Source organism: Pseudonaja textilis, chromosome 4 (assembly GCF_049901715.1).
Source record: "Pseudonaja textilis isolate UNSWEBS1 chromosome 4, rPseTex1.2, whole genome shotgun sequence".
NCBI lineage: Eukaryota > Metazoa > Chordata > Lepidosauria > Squamata > Elapidae > Pseudonaja > Pseudonaja textilis.
The window spans coordinates 46,829,622-46,855,281 of record NC_141993.1 but is presented as its reverse complement, the minus strand read 5'-3'; the positions used below and the strand labels follow the sequence as shown (position 1 = coordinate 46,855,281).

General features: G+C 35.7%; 1 protein-coding gene across 3 annotated transcripts in view; it reads right to left on the bottom strand.

Moving 5' to 3' along the window:
* The window catches only part of SH3PXD2A (SH3 and PX domains 2A), a 227,394-nt gene that overhangs the window by 147,848 nt on the left and 53,886 nt on the right, over positions 1-25,660 (bottom strand). For 2 of the 3 annotated variants that reach the window (XM_026704720.2, XM_026704719.2), the window contains one exon: positions 20,074-20,149. In XM_026704720.2, coding sequence (XP_026560505.1) covers positions 20,074-20,149 — 76 coding nt within the window. Of the gene's footprint in view, positions 1-12,108; positions 12,188-20,073; positions 20,150-25,660 lie in introns of those variants that run through there. The other variant, XM_087932795.1, reaches the window with a different exon arrangement.

Sequence of the window (25,660 nt, the reverse complement as noted above, 5' to 3'; positions counted from 1 at the left end):
AACTAAAATAATATGTAGAATTCCATATACATTATAGATATGAAAGTGTTTGCACACTAAAAATTAATAGAAAATATTTCTTTTTAAAAAAAGAAGGCATTAATGGACGACGAGGCTCTATTTTCCATTCAGAATAGCTATGATTTCACAAGATTGCTACCCAAAAATACATCAAGCTCAATACCTCGGACAAAACAAGATCATATTTGTGTCAGTCATACAGAACAAAGTAAAAGAAGAAAAGCTGTTAATAAAATTATCTTCCTGCTGCTATTTCAGGAGGCACAGATGGGCTGTAATGGGATATCTTTTACTATGATATACATGTACATGTGTCCCAGGCACTTTTCAAAAAGGAATAGTGATCGCATCCTGCCCATTTAGACAAAATCCCCATATAGCTTTTCTGAGAAACAGTTTTGTACATTTGACAAGCATCTACCTTATCACCCTCATTTTCCATGTGAGAACAACTTTAACACTCTTACATGAAGCAATAATTACTTTTTTCTTCCATCTTGCTATTTTATTTTATCACTTAGGCTAAATCACATAGAAATTCTTAAAATTAAGATCCAAAGGACTGGATGAGATTTAGTCCATGTAAACTTTCATCAGAACAATCTGTTGGGTGGTCCCAGTTCTTTGCTATTCAAACAATAAATGTTGCAAATTTAGAGGCAAAACTTCAAAATTTCTTTGAAGTTGTTTAACTGTTTAATTGTAACATAGTAATGATACTTAAGGATGGGCGTGATGGCTCAGTAGTTAAAGAGGCTGAGCTTGTCAGTCGGAAATCCGAAGTCCAGGTTGAAGACCTAAGTGTTGCACTATGTTACTATTACTTGCCCTAGCTCCTGTCCACCAACTAGCATTTTAAAGCATGCAAATGCACGTAGATAACTAGGTACTACTTCATTGGAAAGGTAACAGTGCTCCCTATGGCTTGGCATATAGTCATGCTGGACACATGACATGGAAGACTTTTCCGACAATCTGGCTCCCTTGGCTAAAAACAAATATGAACACCATTCCCTATGGTCAGATATGATTGGACAGGGGATATCTTTACTTTACATTTAATGACACTTACGGAGGAATCAACAACTGGGGGGAACACAAGATTTGGGAGTGTGTTGAGAGTGTGGAACATAAATGAGGCTGAATCATTAGAGTTATTTTTTTTCCAGGCAAGCATTTGGTTCTTTTTCAAATGTTCTGCCAAATATGTTTTCGTAAATTACTTTCCTGTCCCAGATTTAGATTTCTTTTATCTGACCGTTGTCTTGGTTGCAACACTTACTTCTGTTCCTCAGGGTTATTTGTTCTACCTATTACTTGTGCCTCTTCTATTTGGGAACATAACATTTAAATTAACAAGGTAATTGGAGCAAACACAGGTGGTCCTTGACTTAGGACTACAATGAGGACCGTAACTTCCATCGCTGAACGGGGTATGTATTAAGTATTAAATGTATTAAATTACACCCAATTTTTAATGACTTTTGCAGTGGTCATTAAGTGAATCACTGTGATGAATCACAAGATTGTTAAGCAAATCTGACATCTCCATGGCTTTTGTTTGTTGGAAGCCAGCTAGGAATGTTTCAAATGATGATCACATGACCCTGGGACATTGCAACTGACATTGACACTGCATTTATATGCATCCCTATCCAAACATCCAAATTTTGATTATATGGCTCTCAGGACATTACAATCATTGCAAATGAGAGGACTAGTTGCAAACCACCTTTTTTAGTGCCTTTGTAACTTCAAACAATCACTAAAAAATGGTTGCAAGTCAGGGATTACCATCACTGTACCATCACTGAAACTTGGAGGGATGACCCATATGACTGGAATATAATGATGGGAGGACACAACATATTTGGACAACAGTTCATCAGAAAAGGAGATGTTATCACTTTAGACATAAAAAAGACATAGGTTTGCAGAGACATTCACCAACTGGAACATGCAAATCCTTTTGAGAGCATCTGAGTAAAAATAAAAGGATACACAAACAAAAGTGATATCATCACTAGAGCTTATTATAGATTGCCTGGCAAATGATGAAGCCTTTCTGTGGCCTCTAAAGAGGCACATGAGTGACAAAGGGAGAATTCAATTACCCTAACATCTGCTAGGTCTCAAACTCTGCCAAGTGTCAAAAGCCCAACAAATTCCTGTTTTCTCTTGCCGACAATTTCATTTGTCAGGGGATGGAAAAAGGAGCAAGATCATGTGCTATCTTCAACATAATCCTAATCAACAGAGAGAAACTGTTTGAAGAAGTGAAGGTGACTGGAACTTCAGGAGAAATTGACCATATTATGTTAAGAATTTATTACAAAAAGGTCAAGATACTAGATTTCAGAACAGCTGACTTTGGTGAACTCAAACAAAAACCAAATTGAATTCAATGCATTGAAATCCTGAAGATGAAATGGCTCTGGAAAGGATGGAAATAAAATACTCAAAGTGCACTCATATACAATTCCCGTTCTGAGAAAAAATAGAAAAATAGGAGATACCTAAAAGAGCAGCTTAGATGTGTACAGAGCTCTTTGCAATGCTGAAAAAAAATGGAACATACATAGGAAGTGAAAGGAGTAGGGCATTATCAGAAAAGGGTATAAGGTAGTCATGATAAAACTACTAAAAACATAATCAGAAAGGTTAAAAAGGAGAATGAGGTAAAGGTTGTGATTTTTTTTAAAAAAGAGGTGAACTGACAATGGATGATGGCAAGAAAGCAGAATGTCTTAACTTGTATTTTGTATGTTCCTGAAGGAAAATGAAGTCTCAGCTGGCTTTTGTACTGTCAGTAATGGAAGAAAGAAGCTGCACCCCAGGCTACAACAGAATAGCAAATTTAAATGAATTCGATTCTCCATTACCCTTCAGTCCCAGGGTACTGAAAGAAATAGCAAGGTTACTGCAAAACTGCGAACATAATCTTTAATCCTGGAGATTTGGCAAGGTTCCCAAAGACCAGAAAACATACACTCTTATCTTTTTTAAAAAATGAAGGCAGAAGACCTAGAAAATTACAAAACGATCACTCTGCCATTTATGCTGGCATAGTTCTTGAAAATATGATTAAAGAGTATATTTGTGAGCACATGGACAGGAAAGCAATAATTAAAAACAGCCAGCATGAGTTTGTTACAAACAGGGCCTGCCAGACTACATTGGTTTCCTTTTTTTGAAAATGTTACTGGTTTAACAAATGAGGAAATATCATGGAAACAGAATACCTTGACTTCAGCAAAGCAATCAGAATTTAACTTTCTCAAGACGACTTCACTAATAGCACAGTAAAATATAGGGCGGAAGATTTAACTGTTATATAGATTCATAACTGGATGAATGACCATACCCAGAGAATATTCATAAATAGTTCACATCAGTTTAGAAAGTAATGTCAAGCAGACAGTCACATGGTTCTGACCTGGCCCCTGAACTGTTCAATATATTTCATTAGTGACCTAGCTAAAAAGACTGAGGAGACAATTATCAGATTTGCACATAATACGAAACAAAGGAATGCCTAACATTTTAGAAGAGAAATAAATTCTAGAGACAGCTTTTTGAGTTCAATAGGGAGAAATATAAAATCCTCTTATCTGGGAAGAAAAAAAAATGAAAGGGATAAGTATATGATGGGGTAAACTGGTAGTTTTCTTGGTAGTACCATATATTAAAAGAATATATGCATTTTAGAAAATGACAATAAACATGAGCCAAAAATATGATGCAGATGCTAAAAAGGAAAGTGCTATTTTGAGATACAGTTACAGAAGCATAGGTTTCAGATCACAAAATTGTCTCAATCTACCCTGTCTTTCAAGCTTGTATGTCCATCTATATTGGGGGACTAAATGATGGAAATCTTTAGATATCTAAAGGTTGTCAAAATTATGCCCTTGCCTCTTGTCCCAGAAGGCATGACCAGAATCAATACACCGAAATTATAAGAAGTGGATTGCAGTCTTTCTTAGCAGGAATTTCTTCAAAGTAAGAGCTGTCAACCAGAAAAATAGACTTCCTGGAGAAGTAGTATATTCTTCAGTGGAAGACTTTGCTGCCAAATCTCAGTGGCAGAATCCTAGAACCACACCAAATGGTTTAGCAAAATAGTTAACAGAAGAGGCAACCGTCTTTCCCGACCCAGCTGCTCCAAAAGATTATAAATCTTGGTAGCTGCAGAAATCTTTTATTTAGGCTGAATTGTCACTATTTATATATTAAAAGTTATTTTTTAAAAGCTTATCCACATATTATATACTATCCACAATGCCAGGAATGTACTATTTAAGATAGTATGCATAATAGTCAAGTTTAAATTAAAACTAGTCTTCTGGCCCTTCCTTTTGCAATCAGTAGCCTGGTCTGATGAGCAATGAGCTATAATAGAGGAATCCAGGGTCTTTCATAATCAAAACCCTGAATCATTCTTTCTTGTGGACTGTTTGACTTATTTTATACAAGAGCAACATCTCAACCAAGCCATCCAGGCAGGATCTAAGAAATGTGGAACAATTTGACAGTTGGTAACTAGGTTCAAGAATTTCTGTGAGATCATGATTTGTTGAACAAGCTATATATATGTTATGGTTCGTATGTAAGATTAAGCCATAAAATTGTTCTCAAGTTATAATGATTAAGCCAAATCATATCAGACTTTTCTTTTATAACAGTCAACTGTATATTCATCCAAGAAGAAGACTGGAAATTGGGTGAGGTATCTCTCTGAATCATAATAGGCTGCTTATGCTTAATATTGCACCACTCGGCTATTTTGAAAGGAGACTATAGACAATAAAGCCTTTTGAAGAAGGTTATTTTCTTGGGTCAGCAGGACTTTTTCTACCGTCTGAAACAAAAACAAATAATTAAAATGTCTGGCCTCTCCAATGAGATACCAATATATAGAGGATGTAAAATGGAAGCACGAATAATGTTATACATACTGTAACTTTAAAGGAGGTTTCTCAGATATTTGGGGAATTTTCAGCCCAAAACTTGGGAATTCTGAATGATTCAGTTTCAACATATTAAAAAGGCATTAGCTTGAAGAAGTTTTTTTAAATTAACAGTGCTCCATTTCTGTAGGCTTGCAATCTATGAATAAAAAGTTCTGTGATATATATCAGAGGTCTCCAACCTTGGCAACTTTAAGACTTGTGTACTTCAACTCCCAGAATTCCTCAGCCAGCTTTGCTGAATTCTGGGGGTTGAAGTCCACAAGTCTTAAAGTTGCTAAGGTTGGAGACCCCTGATATATATGAAAATCAGTAACTTTCATCTTGACTGGACTCCTCCCTCCCCCTTATTTTTGACCCATGTGAACCTTTGTTCTGATAAGACAGCTTGTTTGATGACACTGAGCTCTACTGACCTAGTGCCCACCTGGAGCCAAATGTCTAAGAAACTAAAATATCTAGAATTATATATGCACTAATTTGTTATAGAATTGGGAGGCGTATGTAAAGCTGTTATATACCAAATGGCCATTGCAATAACTGAGGGTGGGTTTCACAGTACAATGTTACTCCTACCTCATCGTTTTGAGAAAAAAGTCTAAAATATACATTGGTTTAATTCTGAAAGTAGCACAACATCATGAAACATGCAAAAAAATAAAAATAAATGAATAAAAACTTCAGCAGATTACAAATAAAAATAAGATTTGGAGAGAAAAGCCTTGGTGATACATCAAGAGTCTAGCACTCATATTTCAATTTTTCTAAATTAAGAACTACTATCTATGTAGGTCTATATGTATCTATGGAGATTCTCACTCAGATTCTCAGATATTACTTATGTAGTGATATAATTGTACTATAATTTCTATTGTTATTACTACTACCATTTTTAATCGTTTCATATATATTTGTTTAATAGTTTTGATACGTATACCAAGGCAAGTTCAGTTGTGAAAAAGTAAATTTTGCAGCAAGCATCTTGCTTTAATTTATTCTTTTTCTAACAAGTCTAAGATCCAGATCTAGTTTCCTTGGCAGTCATGCTTCCAAAAAGTTCCACTGCACCAAAACCATGTGATCGTAAGGAACAGCAGAGAGTTGGAAGCACTCTGAGGCACGGATAAAATAACTTTTATTGCTGCAGACTCTTACAGCATTTTTCAAGACACAGTTCATAGAAGTACTGCTTATCATGACTAAGATCTTGGAAAGTACATTAAAGGGAAAGCATATGTATCTTTATTCATGAATGAATCCCATTAATAGAGTGCATGTATCGCAATCTGAGTATTCACTCAAATTTCAAATCTCCACATTTGGAGTACACAGAATACTGAGAGTAAGGCCTTTCTCTCTTTAAAACATTCTACTAGCAAGAAAGCTTCATGAAAGGACCAGTGACTGACAGTAGCTAAATCCTAGAAATCGGGAGAAGATGACACTATTGAAAAGTAAATATTTATGTAGCCAAGACTTTCTTTTTCTTAAAATGTTCTTCACTTAAAATGTCACATATCACTTTTTTTTTGTAATGGGCAAAAAATAAATTTCCGACCTATTAACATAACTTTGTTCCCAGAAAACACCCTTTCTCTTTCTTGCCTGTTTTTAAAGACGAGGCAGGCTTAAGATGTTGTTAGAGATGTTACTCTGCATAAATGGCTGACAATTTATACCACAATAACCTGCTAGAAATATTGCTGGGTAAAACTTTATAGAATTAGGTCCAGATGAAATCATACATATGGGCCATTTTAGGAGCCCTTTGAATCCTAAATATGTATTTCTCTTTTGGAAGTACCAATCTGTGTAATATTTATATGGGGGAGACTAAAGACAATGTCACTTATAAACAAGTAATTGCCAAAGCTGACTTAGGGAAAAGCTATGGAAATACTATTACAATGGAAAAGTCCTCCATAAGATATGAGCAAAAGAAAAAAAGTTGTAATCTGCAACTTTTTCTTAACAACAGAACCCAACTAATTCCCACTGTTGTTGTGCATTAAGCAGTTGAAATGAAATGGCTGTAACAACAGATGATCTTGTACAAATCTCACATTATTACATATAATACATTATTCAATTCTACACATATGTGTTAAATCTAGGTTCTGTCATTTCAAAGTATATGCACTGAAATAAGAGAACTGACTAAGTTGTTAAATTTCTGGGTTCTGGTTAAAAAAAAAAATCCCACAAATTTCTGCAACCCTGAATATCTGTCTCCACTGAACAAAACACCACCATGCAAGTAAGTACCAATATATTGCTTCATGCTGTTAAAAATGTGTATTGCTTGAGCAAATCCTCAAATGTTGTTGTTAGAGAAGGGAAATCCCTTAATTAGCTTCCACTCAATTGTAGAGTGTCCTTGGTAAAAACATTTGTCTTTTACTTATCTTGATGGTGTTTCTACAGTTTCTTCAAACCTTTAAAATGGGCTTAATACTTAAAAATTACTAAGCAGTTAGTAGGGCTCTATCACCCTTAGAACAGACTCTTAAAAGTCTGCTTATAAAAATTGTCAATATTCAAACATCTTGGGGAGTCTAACATATTCTTTCACTACGCTATATCTATATGTGTTATTTCCATTAGAAGTTACTTTTTCAAAGGTTATGTCTACATGGAGTTAAGAATTCTTGTGTGGTTTTGTTATCATTAAAAATAATTAGACAACTGATGGTGTAATATAGATAAATTTACAAATATATCCCCTGAACTACAATTTGCAAGAAACAATTCAATCATGATTACATGTGAAGATTTGACTTTTTTAGAATAATATTTTTAACAAAAGGGCCAGTTCATTGAGAGGTTGCCTAAAGAAAGTAAGACTCCTTTACAATTCATGTAGCTTTTAAAGATTATTATTTTGTATATATTTAAAGAGTCTACATCTGTGAAAGTTTCACTCCTCCATGATCCCATAATCCTGCCCTGCTAGTTTATAAACATGAAGATTTCTATTAACCTAGTACATTTAAAGAAACCACATAAGGATCCGAACTGGAGGATGAATGGATACAAAAAATTGTTTAGTGCAGGACAGAGGGAACTAACATTATAGTTAACATTGTGGAAATATTCCGCTTGATTTTACCCAATGACTCAACAGCTAAGTTGCTTCATTGTCTACTCTACATGAATTACTTCTTCAGTTTTATAATAGCCCTCTTTGAAAAAAGTTCTGGAAAGTTGGAGAATGACCACATTATTTAATTTTATATGTACAAACCTAGAGAGACCTCCACAAATGTAGCTTTATCTTCTTTTATTGTCAACTTCCTGTGTTACCATTTGCTAAAAATAACCTAATGAAAACTGGAATCAGTGATCAGATAATAATTTTAAAATAGTGATTTTTTTTTCTTTATATGCTGATCTCTACCTATGATCACTTAAAGTTTTATATCTATTTTTAAAGAACAAAGTCACAAATCACTAAAAGATATACATCAAGTGGAGATCCAATTGTATGCTAACGGAAGAGAACAAGGACTAACTTAAGCTATTAACAATAAATAACACAGCTCTAAATCATTTAACTATTCAAAGGCAAACTCCAAAGCCTTATATTTGTCCCAAGCACTGAAATAGCAAATTATGTTTCCAGATTACTCATTCACTAATTTCCTATTGTAATAAGTGACTTTCTAAAGATTCTTCAGCATAAAAAACAATTCTGGTCAGAATTAAGGTAGTAAAATAGCCTTCTTGCCCTTATCAGCAGATTGCCTTTATGAAGTATAAAATATTAATCTAATTACTAATTCTCTTGTTATAATAATTTCATTATGTCATGAAGCTATTGAGAAATTCAGTATCATGCATTTCATCTGTTCCATTATATCATTTAATGGAATTGTTTAACCATCATTTATATAATAAGACTGTTTTTTTGCACCTTTCCCAGAATTTGGCATGAACCAATTCTGTCCAATTATAGTTCATACTCTTTAAAAACTTTACGTGTTAAAAAAACGTACCTAAGTCAATGATAAAAGTCATTAGAACAAGAAATATACAAATATAATAGAAAGAATTGTAACAAACCAGTTTATGAACATGGCTTCCTATTCTAGATGAACAACCTTAATTAACATAATAAGAGCTGGCAGTTTAGCTGTACCTGACGTGTCATAGGACGCCTTCCCTCATTTTTCTACATGCTGAAAGAAAGAGCAATGCTGTTGGCAGCAAAACAAATCTTCCCACAATCTCAGTAGTTAAATTTAGCTCTTTTGAAGAATCCATCTTATCTTCATTAGATTACATTGCCTGTGACAAGAGCTTGCAATATTAACACCTAGAAAGCCTTAGCACTTAAAATGAGAACAAATATTTCTGTCTCTTCTGTTATTCAGGTTGGAAGAAACTGAGCAGTTTGGATTTCTTTCATTCCATACCTTTGCCTAAACTAAAGGTGGGGAACTATGGCCCATTTATGACTTGTGGACTTATATTCTTGAACATGGCTGCATCAGCAATACTGGGATTTGAAATCCCCAAGTCATAAAAGGGCCATAAGTTCCCCACCCCTGATTGAAACTATCTCTTTCCTGAATCATGAGCCTCAAGACTACATAATACAATAGAATCACAAACATCTTTTTTCCTGTGACATTTCAACAATAAACTAGTCTTCTAACTGTACAAAAGCCAAGTTCTAAAAATACCTTTGGACAGAGAAAGTTCTACCCAGCTATTCCTCTCTCATTTTACGTTCAGACATTTTGATATCACAAAAGTGTAGCCCTTTTCTTCTAATATAGTATGCATTTTCTATATCCTTTGAGCTGACAGAAAATCGGTTCCTACTGCATTATATAGAATATATTTTACCTTTTCTGTAAGGATTGTTTTAAACATGGACAAAAGACAGCTTTATCACAGCAGCTAAAATGGAACAGCTGATCTTTAAAACAAAACAGTTTCCTTATAAACTAAGGCATCGCATTATAGTGATGAGACACTATTGGAACATCCAAAGGACCAGTTGGATGCAGGGGCAGATAATTGTGGATAAAATCTATCTATTGACATCAACACATAATCAATATTTAAACAACATTTTTGTTGCAGAAGAATAATGAATTTTCTATACTGGAATTTCAAAATACTTTATTCAGGAGACAAACTGACAGAAATCTTATGAAATTCTCTGAACAGAGCTATAAAATTAAAGATATTTTTTGCTAGCAGCTTTCTGGAAAGCCTTTCATGTAAGGTCTAAAATTAGATCCTTGAAGATGCTTTTCCTCCCAATCAATTTTGATTACTACCTCTGATGCTTTACAAAGTGAGTCACTTCCCATTTGTCCTTGAAGAAGACCAAATACCTTCCCCAACTCCAAATAACACAATTTTGGCACAAATGGACCTCATTAGCAATAAGAAAGTGTTGCACAGAATATCTGAAAGGAATATGGCATATCTATGCATGTACAATATGTGGAACTACTTTTGGTTTTGGTATGCGCCAAAAATGCAGCAATCAAAATATTGATGGGTCCTGAACAAGCACGAAGTATTCCAATGCTGAAGCAATCCTACTTCATATTAGCATATAATTAGCATAAATAATTAGCATATAATTGGCAGATAGTTCTGCTTAAGCTAGAGTTACTTAGCAAGTGGCCTCTTCCTTTTTGTGATTACTAAAAATATTTAGCATATGATCACTAAGACACCTTTTGCTCTAGCACAACTTTCATATTGCTGTTTGCTCATTATTAAAAGAGGGTCTTTTCCATGACATTATTTCTACAGATTTTTGCAAGATGCCAATTGCAGTGTATTTTAAACATTTGATATGCATTAGGTCTATTTAACCTTCCAAATCAGTCCAGACCTCAAATCAAATCAAATCAGTTCCAGATCAGTCAAAACCACTCAACAAATCATACTGGCAAATATCTTCAGATTGGAAGATATTTGGATCTAATTCAAGACTCCTCTTATTTCAAACAGGAATATTTTTATATAAATGTTGAATATTAATCTGATGACAACACACTTCGTTTTTTTTTTTCATTTTATATATTTAAATACTAAGATATTAACCTTATAAGATTTATAAGTTTAACATTTTTCTTCTTGTATTCCATTTTGAAATTCTCTTGATAAGGGAAGCATTATAATAGCCCATAGATAAAAACAGAATATTTGAATAAATAATCCATGAAATATAAAATACATGTTGGAACTATGTATTAATAACTGAGCCAAGATAACCAAAACTGTCTAAAGTTAGTATATGATTTTAATCTTAATAACAAACAGAACAGCAAAGCTTGGCGCTATCTTCGGCACTATCCTATTTTAGGACTGCCAGATTGTAAAATTTGCCAATATAACATTAAGAGCAGAAATATCTATATTCCTCTCATAGCCTGTCAGTGTGTAATGAAGATTAGCACCTTGAACTCAGGATTGCTGACATGTATAAACTTGTATAGGCTTGTAATCTGAAAGATTATTGGGTTAATGTAGAAAGAAGGCTGGAAGCAGAGAAACTGGTTGATCCCCTACCTACATGATTTTCAACCCTTCTTTTACAGACCATGGTAGCAACCTGAGGGGACAAAATGGAAAGTGCAAGTCATGGACAGAGCAGTACTCTACCAATCCAATGAGACAAACTTTGTACCTACGAATGCACAATAAATGGTTTCCCACTATGTCTGGAAACGCAGAAATTATATTTAATACTTTAGAGGTTGACCTGAAATGGTCTGTTTTAGAAATGTTGAATCTTTTATAAAGTTTGAAATAATTGAAAACTTTGTTTCCTTAAAATATTAATTATGCAGTGGAGGAAAAGAAATGCTCTGGCTATGCTGCAGTACTTATTAAAAGAATTTAATAACTCCCCATTCGGTTCTATCAGCAAGGGATGAGCTGATATGAAACCTGCAAAACAGCTCAATCCAAACTCAGGAGAAAAGGTAGCATTCAAATAACTATTTACACCATCTAGATAATATTGCCAAGCAAACAACACTTGAAAAGCTCCTTGGGTAACTAAAGACTGCCCATGTGTCTTGCCTGAGTCGCTCTATTCCCCCCATTTTTTTAAAAAAAAAAAGTATATATAATGCATATCCACCTGAGATGCAGTTCATTGGCTGGAAGTTTGTTTTTCCTGTGAATGAGAGACGAAGAAAATCCAGGCACGTCTTGAAGAAGGAAAAAAGATTCTTTGCAGTTATTCAGGTTCTTGCAGACTTGTTTAAACTAGGGCAGTTCCCAGCGTCATAAGCAGTCCTCGCCTATTGCTGTTGCCAGTTGCAGGAATTTGGGTGGAGCACAGACAAACTGAGGCAAACATATAGGTATGGGGGGAAATGTTTCTGAGTAATTAATGTTTCCATGAAATCTGGAGATCATCCAGAATTATGATTTAACCACTGCCAGCTTAAGGCATTTCATTTCATTTGGAAAATCTGATGGTATAGTGCAAGGAAATATGGAATACAGGTTATTGGGTTTATCATAGCTCTGTCCTGTTTACTCCTGATCAGATTCCTCTCTGCTTATTCTTACTATACTCACAATGTAATTTAGGAAGATTTAAAGGTTGTTTCATCTTCCCTCTCAAATTCTCACCTTTCAAATATATTTCCATTATTCTCCTAAATTCTAGAAATATTCTCACTCAATTCACAGTGATATTGTTCACTTGACTTTTCTTTATTTACATGTTTACTAATAGCTAAAAATTAGAATAGTACAATTATTTACACCTGGGATGTCAAACTCACGTTGTCACGGCGGTGCCACGTGACATATCACGACTTTTCCCCGCTTTGCTAAACCAGGCATGAGTGTGGTCAGCACATGACACATCTGGCCCGCAGGCCATGAGTTTGACAGCCCTGATATACAACTGACCATATACTAGTTAGTGAGAGCCACATGAGATAAAAGAGGGTAATATCTTACATTAAGACCTGGGATTTTTTTGAGCTTAGGGAACCTTAGGAAGGCCACAGAATGCTCCATAGCATGAGCTCTACACCTATGGAATATACCCATGCCTATCCTGGCTCCTTCGGATAACTGGGCAGGAGATTTATATGGCTATATACAGAAGGGAGTTCATGCCTCTCTGAGGGAAAGTGTGATATCACTTGTTTAGAAAGAGGAAGTTTTATATTTTTCTTGAAAAATCCATCTCTCTGTACAAATCCAATACCTTAGACTATGGTATCTTTCTAGACCATCTACAGGGGTGGGATTGTACCAGTTCACACCTATTCGCTAGAACCAGTTGTTAACATTCTAAGCAGTTCGGAGAACTGGTTGTTAGAAGAAATTATTGGCTTAATCCTGTAAGGAAGGCAGAAAGGAAACATTCTGGTGTTGCTTACAGAAACTGCCTCTCCATTAACCCTTATTACATTCTTGGCAGGACTAGACTTCCGGCCTCAGGAACTTCTCTGGAGATGTTTTTCCCCTCCTTTGCTGGTTCTTTGCTTGTGTGGAGTGACCATTCAAAGTTACAATGGCACTGACAAAAGTGACTTATGACCATTTTTCACACTTACGACTGTTGCAGCATCCCTACAGTCATGAGAGGCCAGGCAAGGAGATGCATGTCTCAATATGAGTGATATTGAGTTCACCACACCCAGCCAATAACATGACCACCAAGCCATGTCCACCCAGTCACATGACCACCAAGCCATGTCCACAACCTGAGCCACGCCCACAGAACAGGTTGTTAAAAATTTGAATCCCACTCCTGACCATCTACAATGGTTGAAGGTGGAAAGCAAAAGCTGAATGGATGATTCCAGCTGCTATGCCTTGGGAGGAATCACTGAGTCTATGATTGTTCCAATGTAGAATGCAGGAGGGTTCAGTCATATTCTCCTTGTGTCCACAGGTGGCACAGTGGTTATTCAATACTTCAGGCTAACTCACTGCTCACCCCAGGACATCGATTCTGAGCGGCTCGAGGTTGACTCAACCTTCCATCCTTCCTAGGTCTGTAAAATTAGAAGTAAAAGTTCGTGGAGGCAATATGCTGACTCTGTAAAACGGTTTAGAGAGAACTATAAAGCACTGTGAAGTGGTATATAAGTCTAAGTGCTATTGCTATACTTGGTGATCCATTGGCTTGGGGTGAGGTCTAATCAGTATGCTGATGCTACTGAATTATACAACACTACACCAGGTCTAACTGAAGATGTTATTAAAGTTGTGGAACAGTGGCTACCATAAATGGGATGGGAAAAAGAAGTTCAGATTGAATAGTGAAAAGATATGGTACTGGTCAACAGTAAACAATTTGGTCTTCTAGAAAATTCAGTTCTAATCGCTTCTTAAGAAAGAACTGTAATCTGCATGAAAAAATAAGCCAGAAATTTGGAGACTATCCTGGTTTCATGTTTCCTGATTGAACTACAAGTGGAGGCTCTGGGGAGAGAATTTTTGTCCAGTCTGACATACCAGTTAAGGTCCAACCTGAGCCTGGAAGCTCTGATGAAGGTAACTAAACCCAGCATAGCCACACAACTGGACTGTTACCATATAATCTATATGAGAGTTCCTCAAGAAGACACAGCAAAAGCTAAAACTAATTTAAATGCAACATATACGCATTGGGAGATCCAACATTTGCAGAGTTATTCCTACCCTGAAGTCACTGCACTGATTAGGATTGGGTTTCTCAGCCCTAATTCAGAGTGCCAGTTATTAATTACAAAACCTTTTATAATGTGGCACCAGAATATATCATAAGTCTCTCTTACTAACATGACTGTGCCTGTGCTGCTTGAACCTACATAGAGTCTTCTTAAGATTCCTTCCCCTCAAGGAGACCTCTCAGTCATGGTCCCCAAATAAGGTAACAAGCTCCTGTGCAGGTACATTTTGTATGGATACAAAAGGCATTTTGTTACAACAGACTTGGCCTTTTAAGACTGTACGTGACTATGTTACACAAATTATGTAGCATATTAATGCTTTTTATACTTCCCAGAGTTGTTAGATTGGGGTGGCATATAACTGCTTATAAGAAATAAATAAATAAGTAACCAATCAACGTTAATATAACTTTCTCCATGCATAGGTATCAAATTTTTAATTTTTTAAAACTTCATGTTTAAATTGCAATTGATTTAAAATTCAATGGCTTTAAAATTCCATGGAAACATTGAGTATTCAGAAACAATACCCTGAAATTTTCCGCTCATTTTTTTATAGGCTACTGTGTTGAACACTTCTAGCATTCAGCACCATAATTATAAGTCTTATCGCTGAAGAAGGAAAAGAACCAAGTCATAGTACAGTTTTGCCTGCTGGAAAATTTCCATGGGATCTTTGTGACACACACACAAAAAGCTAATGACTATTACGGAAATGAAAATCGAGATTAAAGAAACTGAAGAAAAAGAGTAGGAAACAATGAAAATATTTAATTTGGTACATAGAGCCATGAACTGTGGTAGACAGCTTTATAAATAGAATATACAGAAGTATTTATTCCTAAATCATCAGGTAGCTGTTTTATTGGAGATCTAGAATAATTACAGAAATAATATTTAGCCATTGATTTTAACCAAGAACAGTGACTGCACAAATCATAACACTATGTGCTGTAATCTATCATAACTCTGTTTTTCACATTGAAAAACAGTTTGCAATTGTTTGTGGAAGACTTATAATTATAGAGGACTGGCTGTCTACCTTCTGGCTTATTGTATGAGAGCTATTACTAGTCCAATAATATTTTAAATATTTCAAGCAATTCATCACTCTCACTTTGTGGTAATTTGATCTCATATGATGTTGGGTGCATCTATGACAATCAATTGTATATGTAACTTAGCACTGGGATGAAGCTGAATTTCTCAAGCAACTTCTGCAGACTAGAAACTGAACTTTAAAAAATAAAAAAAATATTGTTTATTTATTTATACAACTTACACAATAAGTCAGAATGCTTCAGTATTCCATCTTAGCAAACTTGAGTAAATTTATCATTTCCATTTAACTCCTGTTAGTTCCAGTATTAAGGCAAACTAGAAAGGCTATCTTCCAGGATTTTTTTGGTCATATATTCATAACTGGATTACAGGATGGTTCCTCTTGTAAACATTCAGAGTCATAAGTCAAAAGATAAAAGATAAAAGATGGGTTGTTTATAATAACACTGCTGTATTTGTAATGACAAACAAACCACAGACAGAAAGTTTGTTTAGCAACTTCCACCCAAAGGATAAGTCAAGAATGAACAATGTTGGCATCCCCTGACCTACTTGTTTGATCACAATGCCTTTCAAGTGTTTGTTGCAGGGAATGCTGGTGTGTATATGCACACAGCAATTCTATTTGCCATAAAGAAGGCACAGAAAATGGGTAAGTATACCTGTGTGCCCTCTAGGCCCAGGCAGAACCTGATTTTCTATAGAGATTTTGAACTACAAGCTACAGCCCACAAAATAAGATTTTTCTTAGACTGAGTTGCTTACCAAAGGTCAACAGACTAGGAAGGAAAAGGGGAGGATATTGTAGATTTATAGAATGTGTGCATAGTGGGGAAGGTCAAAAGACTTTTGTGGACTCTCAGACTTCCTTTCCACTAAACAACAACCAGTTTGTACAAAGAACATGTGTGTTATCAATAGGTTATCCAGTGGGCTTTGAATTGTATTCATCTTCTTTAAACTATCCATTTGGTCTGGGGATTGGTGTTTGTTTTAAAATCCAAACTGCTTGAGGAAGCTGACTTGTATTGAGAGACCTGTGATTCATCTATCCCAATGTTAAAACAGGTTATATTCATAATCTCAGCACCAATTGACTAATTTTGTAAAATACAAAGAATCATAAACAAACTGCACTAGGTTTGGAAACTTAGCTAGCCACAAACTAATCACATTTCATTCAATCTGTTGTATATACCCAGCCACTAAATAGAAGCAACCCTCCAAGTTTCTAACTGGAACCTTTCCTAGTTTTCCATGGAGATGCTGAAAGTTGAAATTGGAACTTCCGACATGCAAAGCAGATGTTCAATACTAAGATAACAATCTGTGAAGGGCAGAAGTGCTTGCCAAGTAAACAGCTTCAGATAAGAAGAAATGGGTAACTCAACTGAAGCCAGTCAAGATGATAAGAGTAAACATATTGTCAAAATAAGCATTAATTAATGGTTATTGAAGATATACTAGAATGCAGCAGTAATAATTGGTAGAAGATATGTAGATGTAAACCTATTGGGGAACTAGAAGTGGTAAGAATGGGAATTCCAGAAGAGCAACATGTGTTTTTCAACATTTGCCCAGGAAAGTTGCTGCCTCTGGTTTTTTTTAAAGGGTAATTGTACCCATTAATATTAGCATTGACTTAGGACTTTACTTCTTACGCAGCATAAATACTGGATTGCACTTAAGCTCTTTGTCTAGAAACTACTAGTTATTCCTGCTTTTCCTGAAGACAACGTAGTTTGAGAGAAGCTTTCATGAGCCTTTGTGTTTCTACATGCTTTTTTCATTCTCTCTCCAACCCCTCTGGTATAACTTGTTCTTACCTTTGAGTTAAAATAAAAAGTTAATCTTTTAATGAGTTTCAAATCCACATGCATTCATGACAGTGAGTCAAAATAAGTCATACTGCATCCATCATAAGTTGTCATATGCTCTCAATTGTTATGTGTACCAGTAGTTAATGATAAATTCTTGGAATTAATAAAACTCTGGGGACAATCATGTAGACACAAGATGAAGCCACTCTTAATGAAGCAACCTGCATTAACATATTCTTCTTTACTCAGTAAATTAAGAAATAAATAAAGGAAATTAATATTATTGTTGCTGTTGGCTTGAACCACTGAAACCCTCAAGTACACATCAGCTTCCTTTGTGCAAAGGATATATGCATGTTAAATCACAACAATGCAGAAATAATAAAATGATGAGGGAGGGCCAAAAAACCCTACACTCTTATCAGTTGCATCCTTTAGTTTTAATGCTTCAGTAGTCACTTCCAAATTGGAAAATTTTTATACCTGCAAACTACTTATTCAATCTTGTTTGCCAGCACAATTTTCTATGGATCATTTCAGAGTCTTATCCTCAGAAGTACTAAATGGGAGGCATAATGGGATGCCATTCATTAAGTGATATTGTGCTTCATCACATACATTTATCCAGTGTCATTTATATGCTGATTTACATGCAGACATACCTTTAATCCCTCTAACAAAAAAACAAGTCTGGTTTTTTTTGAGAGACAGCTGGTTAATTTCTCATTTACTAATTGAATCCCACCAGTATCAACAGAGTTGCTAAGTTTCTATCTACAGCAATTTTGATAAAAAGACAAAATTGAGTGCTGACATTAAGTTTTCTTCCTTCTTATATTTTATATACCTTTACTTTATTTAATTTCAACTTTATTTAATTTTTTATATTGTTCCATTGTATCTTGTCCAATTTTTTATTTTTCCCATTTTTTAAAATCTTCACTTTGGGATTTTATATAACCAATGCACTGCTTTGTTCCATCTAGTCATTATTTCTGTATTTTCACCCTGATGACCACTGATCACAAATAAATTTGATTTGATTTAGTTTAGTTTTAATGTGTGTGGGGGATTTAGCCACTGGGAGACATTTCCAATTACTTTGATATCTGCTTAGAATCAGTTGAACTCTTGCATGGATTCTATCCCACAATGGCAATGGTAATTCCAGAAAACCTGCCAATATGAATTCACATTACTGACCCAGATGCTTTCCAGGTCATTCTCTCTCCAGTTCAGCGTTGTTTTAGACAAGACTGTCCAGTTAAAGTGCAATTTCAATCATTATCAGTTGCCATACAGTCTCCCAGTGATGTAAGTTGGGAGACCTGCAGCATCTAGAAAGCAAAAGTTGGTAGCTACCTCCTTTATTCTATAATTATATCTATAATTATCTATAAACAATAATTATAATGTGTCTTGTTATTTCTCTCTGACACGACATGTTTTTGGAATTGGCATGATTGTTCCAAACTTGTAGAATTACTAGACTGATACCCATGCTTTGCTATAAAACTATGTGGTCGGGCGTAGTTTATGGGGAGGAAAATAAAGGGAAATCTGCCTCTGTCTACCAGCATCAATCGGTATTCATCTGGCTAGTATCCTGTCAGTGTGTGAGAAAGTTGAGGGCTGTTTGGAAAGTGAAACAGTAGTTGCTCTTTGAGCAAGAAGGAGACAGCAAGGAGCCTGGGCAAGGCTTAGCTCAACTGTTCTGTACTAAAGCTGCTTGGTGCTGTGGAATTAAAACTGAAACTCCTCTCCTCTGCTTGTGTTTTGCATTTGGAAAAGGTTTCTTTTCAGGTGGGGAAGGGCTCTCCTTAGCATCAGAGCATGTTAATAATATATGAAATAATAATGCTCTAATGGTCATTTTGAAAAATCCTTTCTCAGTGTGCACCTTAGAAGCCAAGAGGAACATATGTGCCATATTTCAAGTTTGTAGGCTTTATGGTTCGGGAGATTTTGTGATGATGCAGAATTGGTATTTCACTTTTAGATAGATAGATAGATAGATAGATAGATAGATAGATAGATAGATAGATAGATAGATAGATAGATATAGATATAGATATAGATATAGATATACACTATTTTAAATACAGAGTATAGATTTAAATACTTTTCCATTTTAAAATATTACTTTGAATATCTTGAACAGTGCATTTGAGGTATACTTTTTTGCTGAGGTATACTTTTTACTTTTTGAACTAATCACCATAATCTCAAAATGTTTGTCCTAAATACTAACTACATTAAATCCTGTAAATGGGTTGTAAACATACTTTTCTTTTTGCCCACTAAATCAGCCCCAAACCAAGCTTAAAAAATCACTCTCCCAACTGAACAAAAGATATTGTAGATCTGGTTTTATATTCTTCTCTATATTCCAATTTATACAGCAACTTAGGAATTGGCATTGTATCAAACAAACTGCCTAAAATTTAACCTCTACCTGAAGCAGAATTTTCCATTTTTTTCTGGAGATTTTAATGCTATCTGTCTATCAGAATACTTAAATAATAACTAAGATGTTACCTGGAAGAAATGGAATGATTCTCTGTTTGGGGTCTTTTTGGCCTCCTTCCACAGGAAATTTATCCAAAAGTTGCATCTGCAAAAGAAATATTTACTATGAACTATAATTTACCATACATTTTTCACAAACCCAACTTCAGCATTGCCTCTTTCTTGATTATAACACATTTAGAGAATCAGCTAAAAACAAGAATATTTTTTAATGTAACTCATGAAGAGAATCCATGTTACCAGAATCAAGGTGAATTACATCAGAGTTGGCATAGAATTAAAGTCTGGCATTCCAACATTCCTATATTGGACATCTTCTACTTTGTAGAATAACAATCCAGCTTGGTTCACCCACAATTTAAGACAGACCACCTACCTAGTAAAAATTAAGGCCTCAGAATCACCAGAGAATTTCAATGAAGCATTAAATACAGTTGTTGGCAGACTCCCTTATCCCGCACACAAGACAGTGCTTTTCCATGTATCTTGAGAGACATATATGAAGCAGAAAAGTTTCTTAGGGATCTGGAAATACTGACTCAATGGAATTGCTGAACTTTGTTGGAACAAAATGTGTTCTCATAAAGTTGAAGGTTGTATCACCCGTTCTGAAAGACTCTCCCTTTCCTGCTGACCACACACTTTCTGCATGCTTAACTCAGTGTGTGGTCATAGTAAATGACATACAACACATTCAATATATAGAGAACATTTGGCCAACTTTTAGTCACAGGATAGAGAAATGTTTAATCTATATATGTATTATAAGTTCAGCACACCCCCAAAATAAGCAAAAAGAAAAAGAAAATCCTCTCAAATGAAATTTTCAGTGACTTGCTTTTTTACTGAAGCATCATAATACACTTAATACTGAAACAACTAAATTACTAGAAATGTAGTGCAGAATTCCTTGACCTTTTTGGCTTTGTGGACCAGCTGGGGGAGGGGATGATTCTGTGTGTGCACAGCTGCATTTGTATGAGTGGCTCCACTTGCACCAGTATGTGTGCACATGCTCACCCACTGCATGTGCGAGTGGGGATGTGCATGCATACATACCATGCACACCACTTTTGTGGCCTGGTTCAGAAAGACTCAAGGCCTGATGGGGGAAGTGGCCCCGGGAGATGTGGATGTGGCCTCAGGGGCTGTGAACCCCTGATCTCGTGCATACATGTATGATCACATTGATGTACATAAGAATAGATTTTAAACTGTGGATATATAAGAAATCCCAGGTGGTAAAATCTGGAAATTGAAATGAGCTTAGATGCTATGGCCATATCCATATGAGGATTCTGAAGCAGTTTTTCTGAATTCTTCTTCATTCCCGAAATGCAGAAGTGTTTATTATCATTTCAGCTATGGTGTACTTGAGTTACAAGGTTTTAGTGAGATGTGGAAAGGTGGGAGTGAGCTGTAAAACTCAACAACAAAATTAATCTGCATTACAGCCTCTACATGTAGAGTGAGGAAAGACTAACCCCTTGACCTAATGTGTTCATTTTCAAAACGGTTAGCCTATGCCCATACACCAATCAAAGCATGAAGGAGGAAGACATGATTAGAGGGGCTGTACTATGTATCAGTACATTATAAGCTCCATGGCACAGTGGTTAGAGTGCTGTATTGCAGGCCACTTCTGCTGATTATTGGCTGCCTGCAATTTGGCAGTTCAAATCCCACCAGGCTCAAGTTTGACTCAGCCTTCTGAGGTGGGTAAAATGAAGATGCAGACTCTGTAAAACCACTTAGAGAGGGCTGTAAAGCACTATAAAGAGGTATAAGTCTTAAGTGCTATTGCCCCATCTTATGCCTTGGTAGCCAAAGTATTATTGATTACATAACAATAATGTAACCATTGGTCCAGGTTCATAGCATAATGCTAGGTAGCCCATAGCAAGATTTGATTACAAACATTTCAATTTATAGCATAGTTGAATGATATATTAAACTAAACTCACACTGAGTGTAGAAAACATGTTTAACCTCTATGGTAACACAATATATTGAATCATAAATTAAATGTGCTAGATTCACATAACATGCTAAACCACAAAAAACTAATTAAGGTTAAAAGTAACTGAGCATAGCAAGTTGTGTGAACACAGCTGATAGTTCTTTCTGATCTAGTTAGAAGCACTATATGAATCTAGCCATCTAGCCCATGGCATAGTATATCAATTGAATTAAATTATAGCCTCTCCCAGCAGTCCAACTAATGGCCGATAATCTGACTTGAAACAATCTGACTTTCTTAACCAAAACTGCAAAATTTCCACATATATGTACTAATTGAAGTGACTTCAAATACATTCCAGTAATAAAAAGATTTATCCTCTCACTCTTGTTCGTATAATCTAGCTGGCTAGAAAAAGTTAGTTTAGCTCCAAAGAAGTACAGAGATATTTGAGCTAAAACTAACTCCCTTAACTTCAGTAGCAACCAGTCTTAACTCTTCACATAACATTTAGTCTTCCTTCTTGACCTACACATATTATGTATACAACCAATAACTGAAGGTTTGGTTCTGACAAAACTAAAAATAGTCAGTACCTTGGAGAGCTCAGTGCAGGAAGCCACAAGCTTAGATCTTTCATTAGTGGAATTGTTGTCTAGGCCTTGTCTTGGACAATTGAGGGCTTAAGAAGGCTTAGCCCCACCATGCTTATTGCTGTCTTTAGACTTAAGTCCCTTCTGAAATCTCAATTTCCTGCAAGACTGAGAAATTACAGAAGCTGTAGAGATAATCTTCTGAGGCTAAGTTATCACTTAATTGGAGGGTGTCTTTATTTTTAAACCCTAGACCAGAAAGGCTAAAAAGGGATGGGTCATAGCTTCCTTTGTGCTAATGTAACTTGAAATTAATCATTGCTGAACTCCTGACCACAGGGATATAACATAATGTTTGTTTTCTTTTGATGGATGGAAAATCTTCATGGTTCTGTATTTTTATGCTTTGGTTCCTATAGACCAGGGGTCTCCAGACTTAGCAACTTTAAGACTTGTGGACTTCGACTCCAAGAATTTTCCAGCCAGCATAGCCAGAAGTCCACAAGTCTTAAAGTTGCCAAGTTTGGAGACCCCTGCTACAGACAGAAAAGACTGTCTCAGATCAATCAGTCCTAACATTACTTTAGTTCAAAAGAGAATGAAAGTATACCTTCAGCCCTGTGTTTTGCTGTCACTGCATTTTCAGCCAGGAAGATTGATTGGCAAGAACTGACACAGACACATTTCTAGCATGATTCTTAGAAGTACGCTTGTTTGGCTGACACAAGCTTTTTCTACCATATCAAAGTGGTTATATGGCATTTAAATAAGCTCTGTTTATCCATAGCATAAATAACAGAGACAGAAAACTAAAGCTGTAGAATCCAGAAATCTTCCATTAGCACAATAAATATGACTAATATGGAAGATTGACTCTAGAACCAGCAATTATTTATGTGTATTAACAGTACTGTTGTGGCTTGTACACCACAAACTGTGTAGGTGTATGGCATCACCAAACAATCAGCCAGAACTACTAACCATCTATAATCACTTAAAGGATACAGCAATCTTGCAAGTTCATATAGATACCAGCAAAGTTTTATGTTTGATATTCAAATAATTTTTGTTATGGCAAATACATAACTGATATACAGTAGATCCACAGTAGCTATGTCCAATCCGCCAATCTAGTCTATGCCCTTAGTGGATGATTCAGTGTATCATGCAAATCCAGAAATCTGGATACAGTACATATCCAGAGTACACATGTGACACATACAAATGAAGCCTAATTTTCCTCTGAAGGGAAAAAGGGAAGAAGAACTATACCTCTTTTTCTGAAACAATAATGTCAGATCCCCCAAAGGGCCTTCTGTAATTCTGTGTATTAAGGAAAAACTGTTCTAATGTTACAATAGTTGAGTCTTAATTTATTCAGATGTTAATCTCCCTGACTTTAAGGATATTTAAGTAAACTACGCACAAGACTGCAGTTTTAAACCAAGATAGAAAAGGAAGAGAAGGAAATTGGAAACAGGATGTCTGCCTTTTCCAAAAACAAAATCAGTTAGGAAAGCATGACACTGAAGGTGGGTATATTGCTACAGAAAAGTTTAATGAATTGGATTGAAACCTCAAATATTTTCAGCCTATCTTGCTTTATTAGATGTGGAAGGACAAATTATAACAAGATAAACACAGTTGATAAAACACACCAATTTATTTTCAGCCAAATGCAGGAAACAGTTGTTAAATCCTCTCTCATCATCCTAAAAGCAGGACTACTATTCTGATAGCAATGAATAAACTATTTGCTCTTTAAACTTTTTTTTAACCTTACAAGATGATTAGCCGTTTTCCCCACTAATAGGCCAACTCTATAAGCCCACCCATCTTCAACAGAATTTAAAATCAAATAATCATCTTCAGCTATCAAATTAGCCTACATTTAGGTAATCTACAAACAAATAATCTATAAAATAACAAATAAACAAAACTACAATCAACCAAACGTCTGGTTCAGTATTCCTCAAATCTCCTGCAATTGTGGATCATTAAACTTTGAAAAATGCAGATAGTAGCTCCCTCTACACTTTCATCTTTAAAAGCAAAGTAGTTCACATTAAAAAAAATCTTATTGCATTTCTGCTTATTTTTCCATCGGCTCCATTTCTAAATGCCTTGTTAGGTTTTTATTTTCCACTGAATTATTTTGCATATACTCCACATCAGCAGCAATCTTTAGCACAAATCTGCAGGTCAAGAATTGATTTCTAATAGAAATACCTGAGTATTAAAGACTTAGGAATAAATAAGAATTCAATGAACTTCATATTGTACTTACTGATACTTTTGGGATTGCTGATGTGAAATCCATTTAGAATAGCACATGCAGCTTAAGTTGATAACTGCACCCAATGTCTTTTCATTATTGTATTACCATTTTCTGAACATACTGTATATTCATGTTGCTACTATGTTATTACATATATACTCAGTGAGCCAGTTTTCAACCATTGATCTAACTTTGCAAACTGAGTGACTGCCCAGGTCTACAGGGAGGCAGAACTGAGGTCATGAACAGACGTTTACCATGCGACTGGAATGTGGTGAGTAATACACAGGCTGACATGGCAAACAGGCTGATGGACATGACAAGGTTGTAACAAAGCATCTAATGGACTATTAACAAGCTGCAGACCCTTTCTCAGAATCAGTAATCTAGTGAAAGACAGTCTTCCAATTAATCTAGCCTAGGGGTCTGAAACCTTAAACAGTCAAAGAGCCGTTTGGACCCGTTTCCCACAGAAAAAAAATCACTGGGAGCCAATAATTTAACAACCGGTGTGACTGGGTAGGCATGGCCAACTTAATGTCACTCACTCCCACCCAGTCATCTCCTGCTCTGGAATATGGAGCAAGTCTCCATCCCCCGCCATCACCCTTACCTTCTTAGGCCAGGTGAGGAGTGATGGGGGGAGGGAGGGGCAGCCAGTGGTGAGATCAGCCGACAGGGAGCCACAGCCGAGGACTGAAAGAGCCGCATGTGACTCCAGAGCTGCAGGTTGCAGACCCTGACCTAGCCTATCAAACTTTCCAA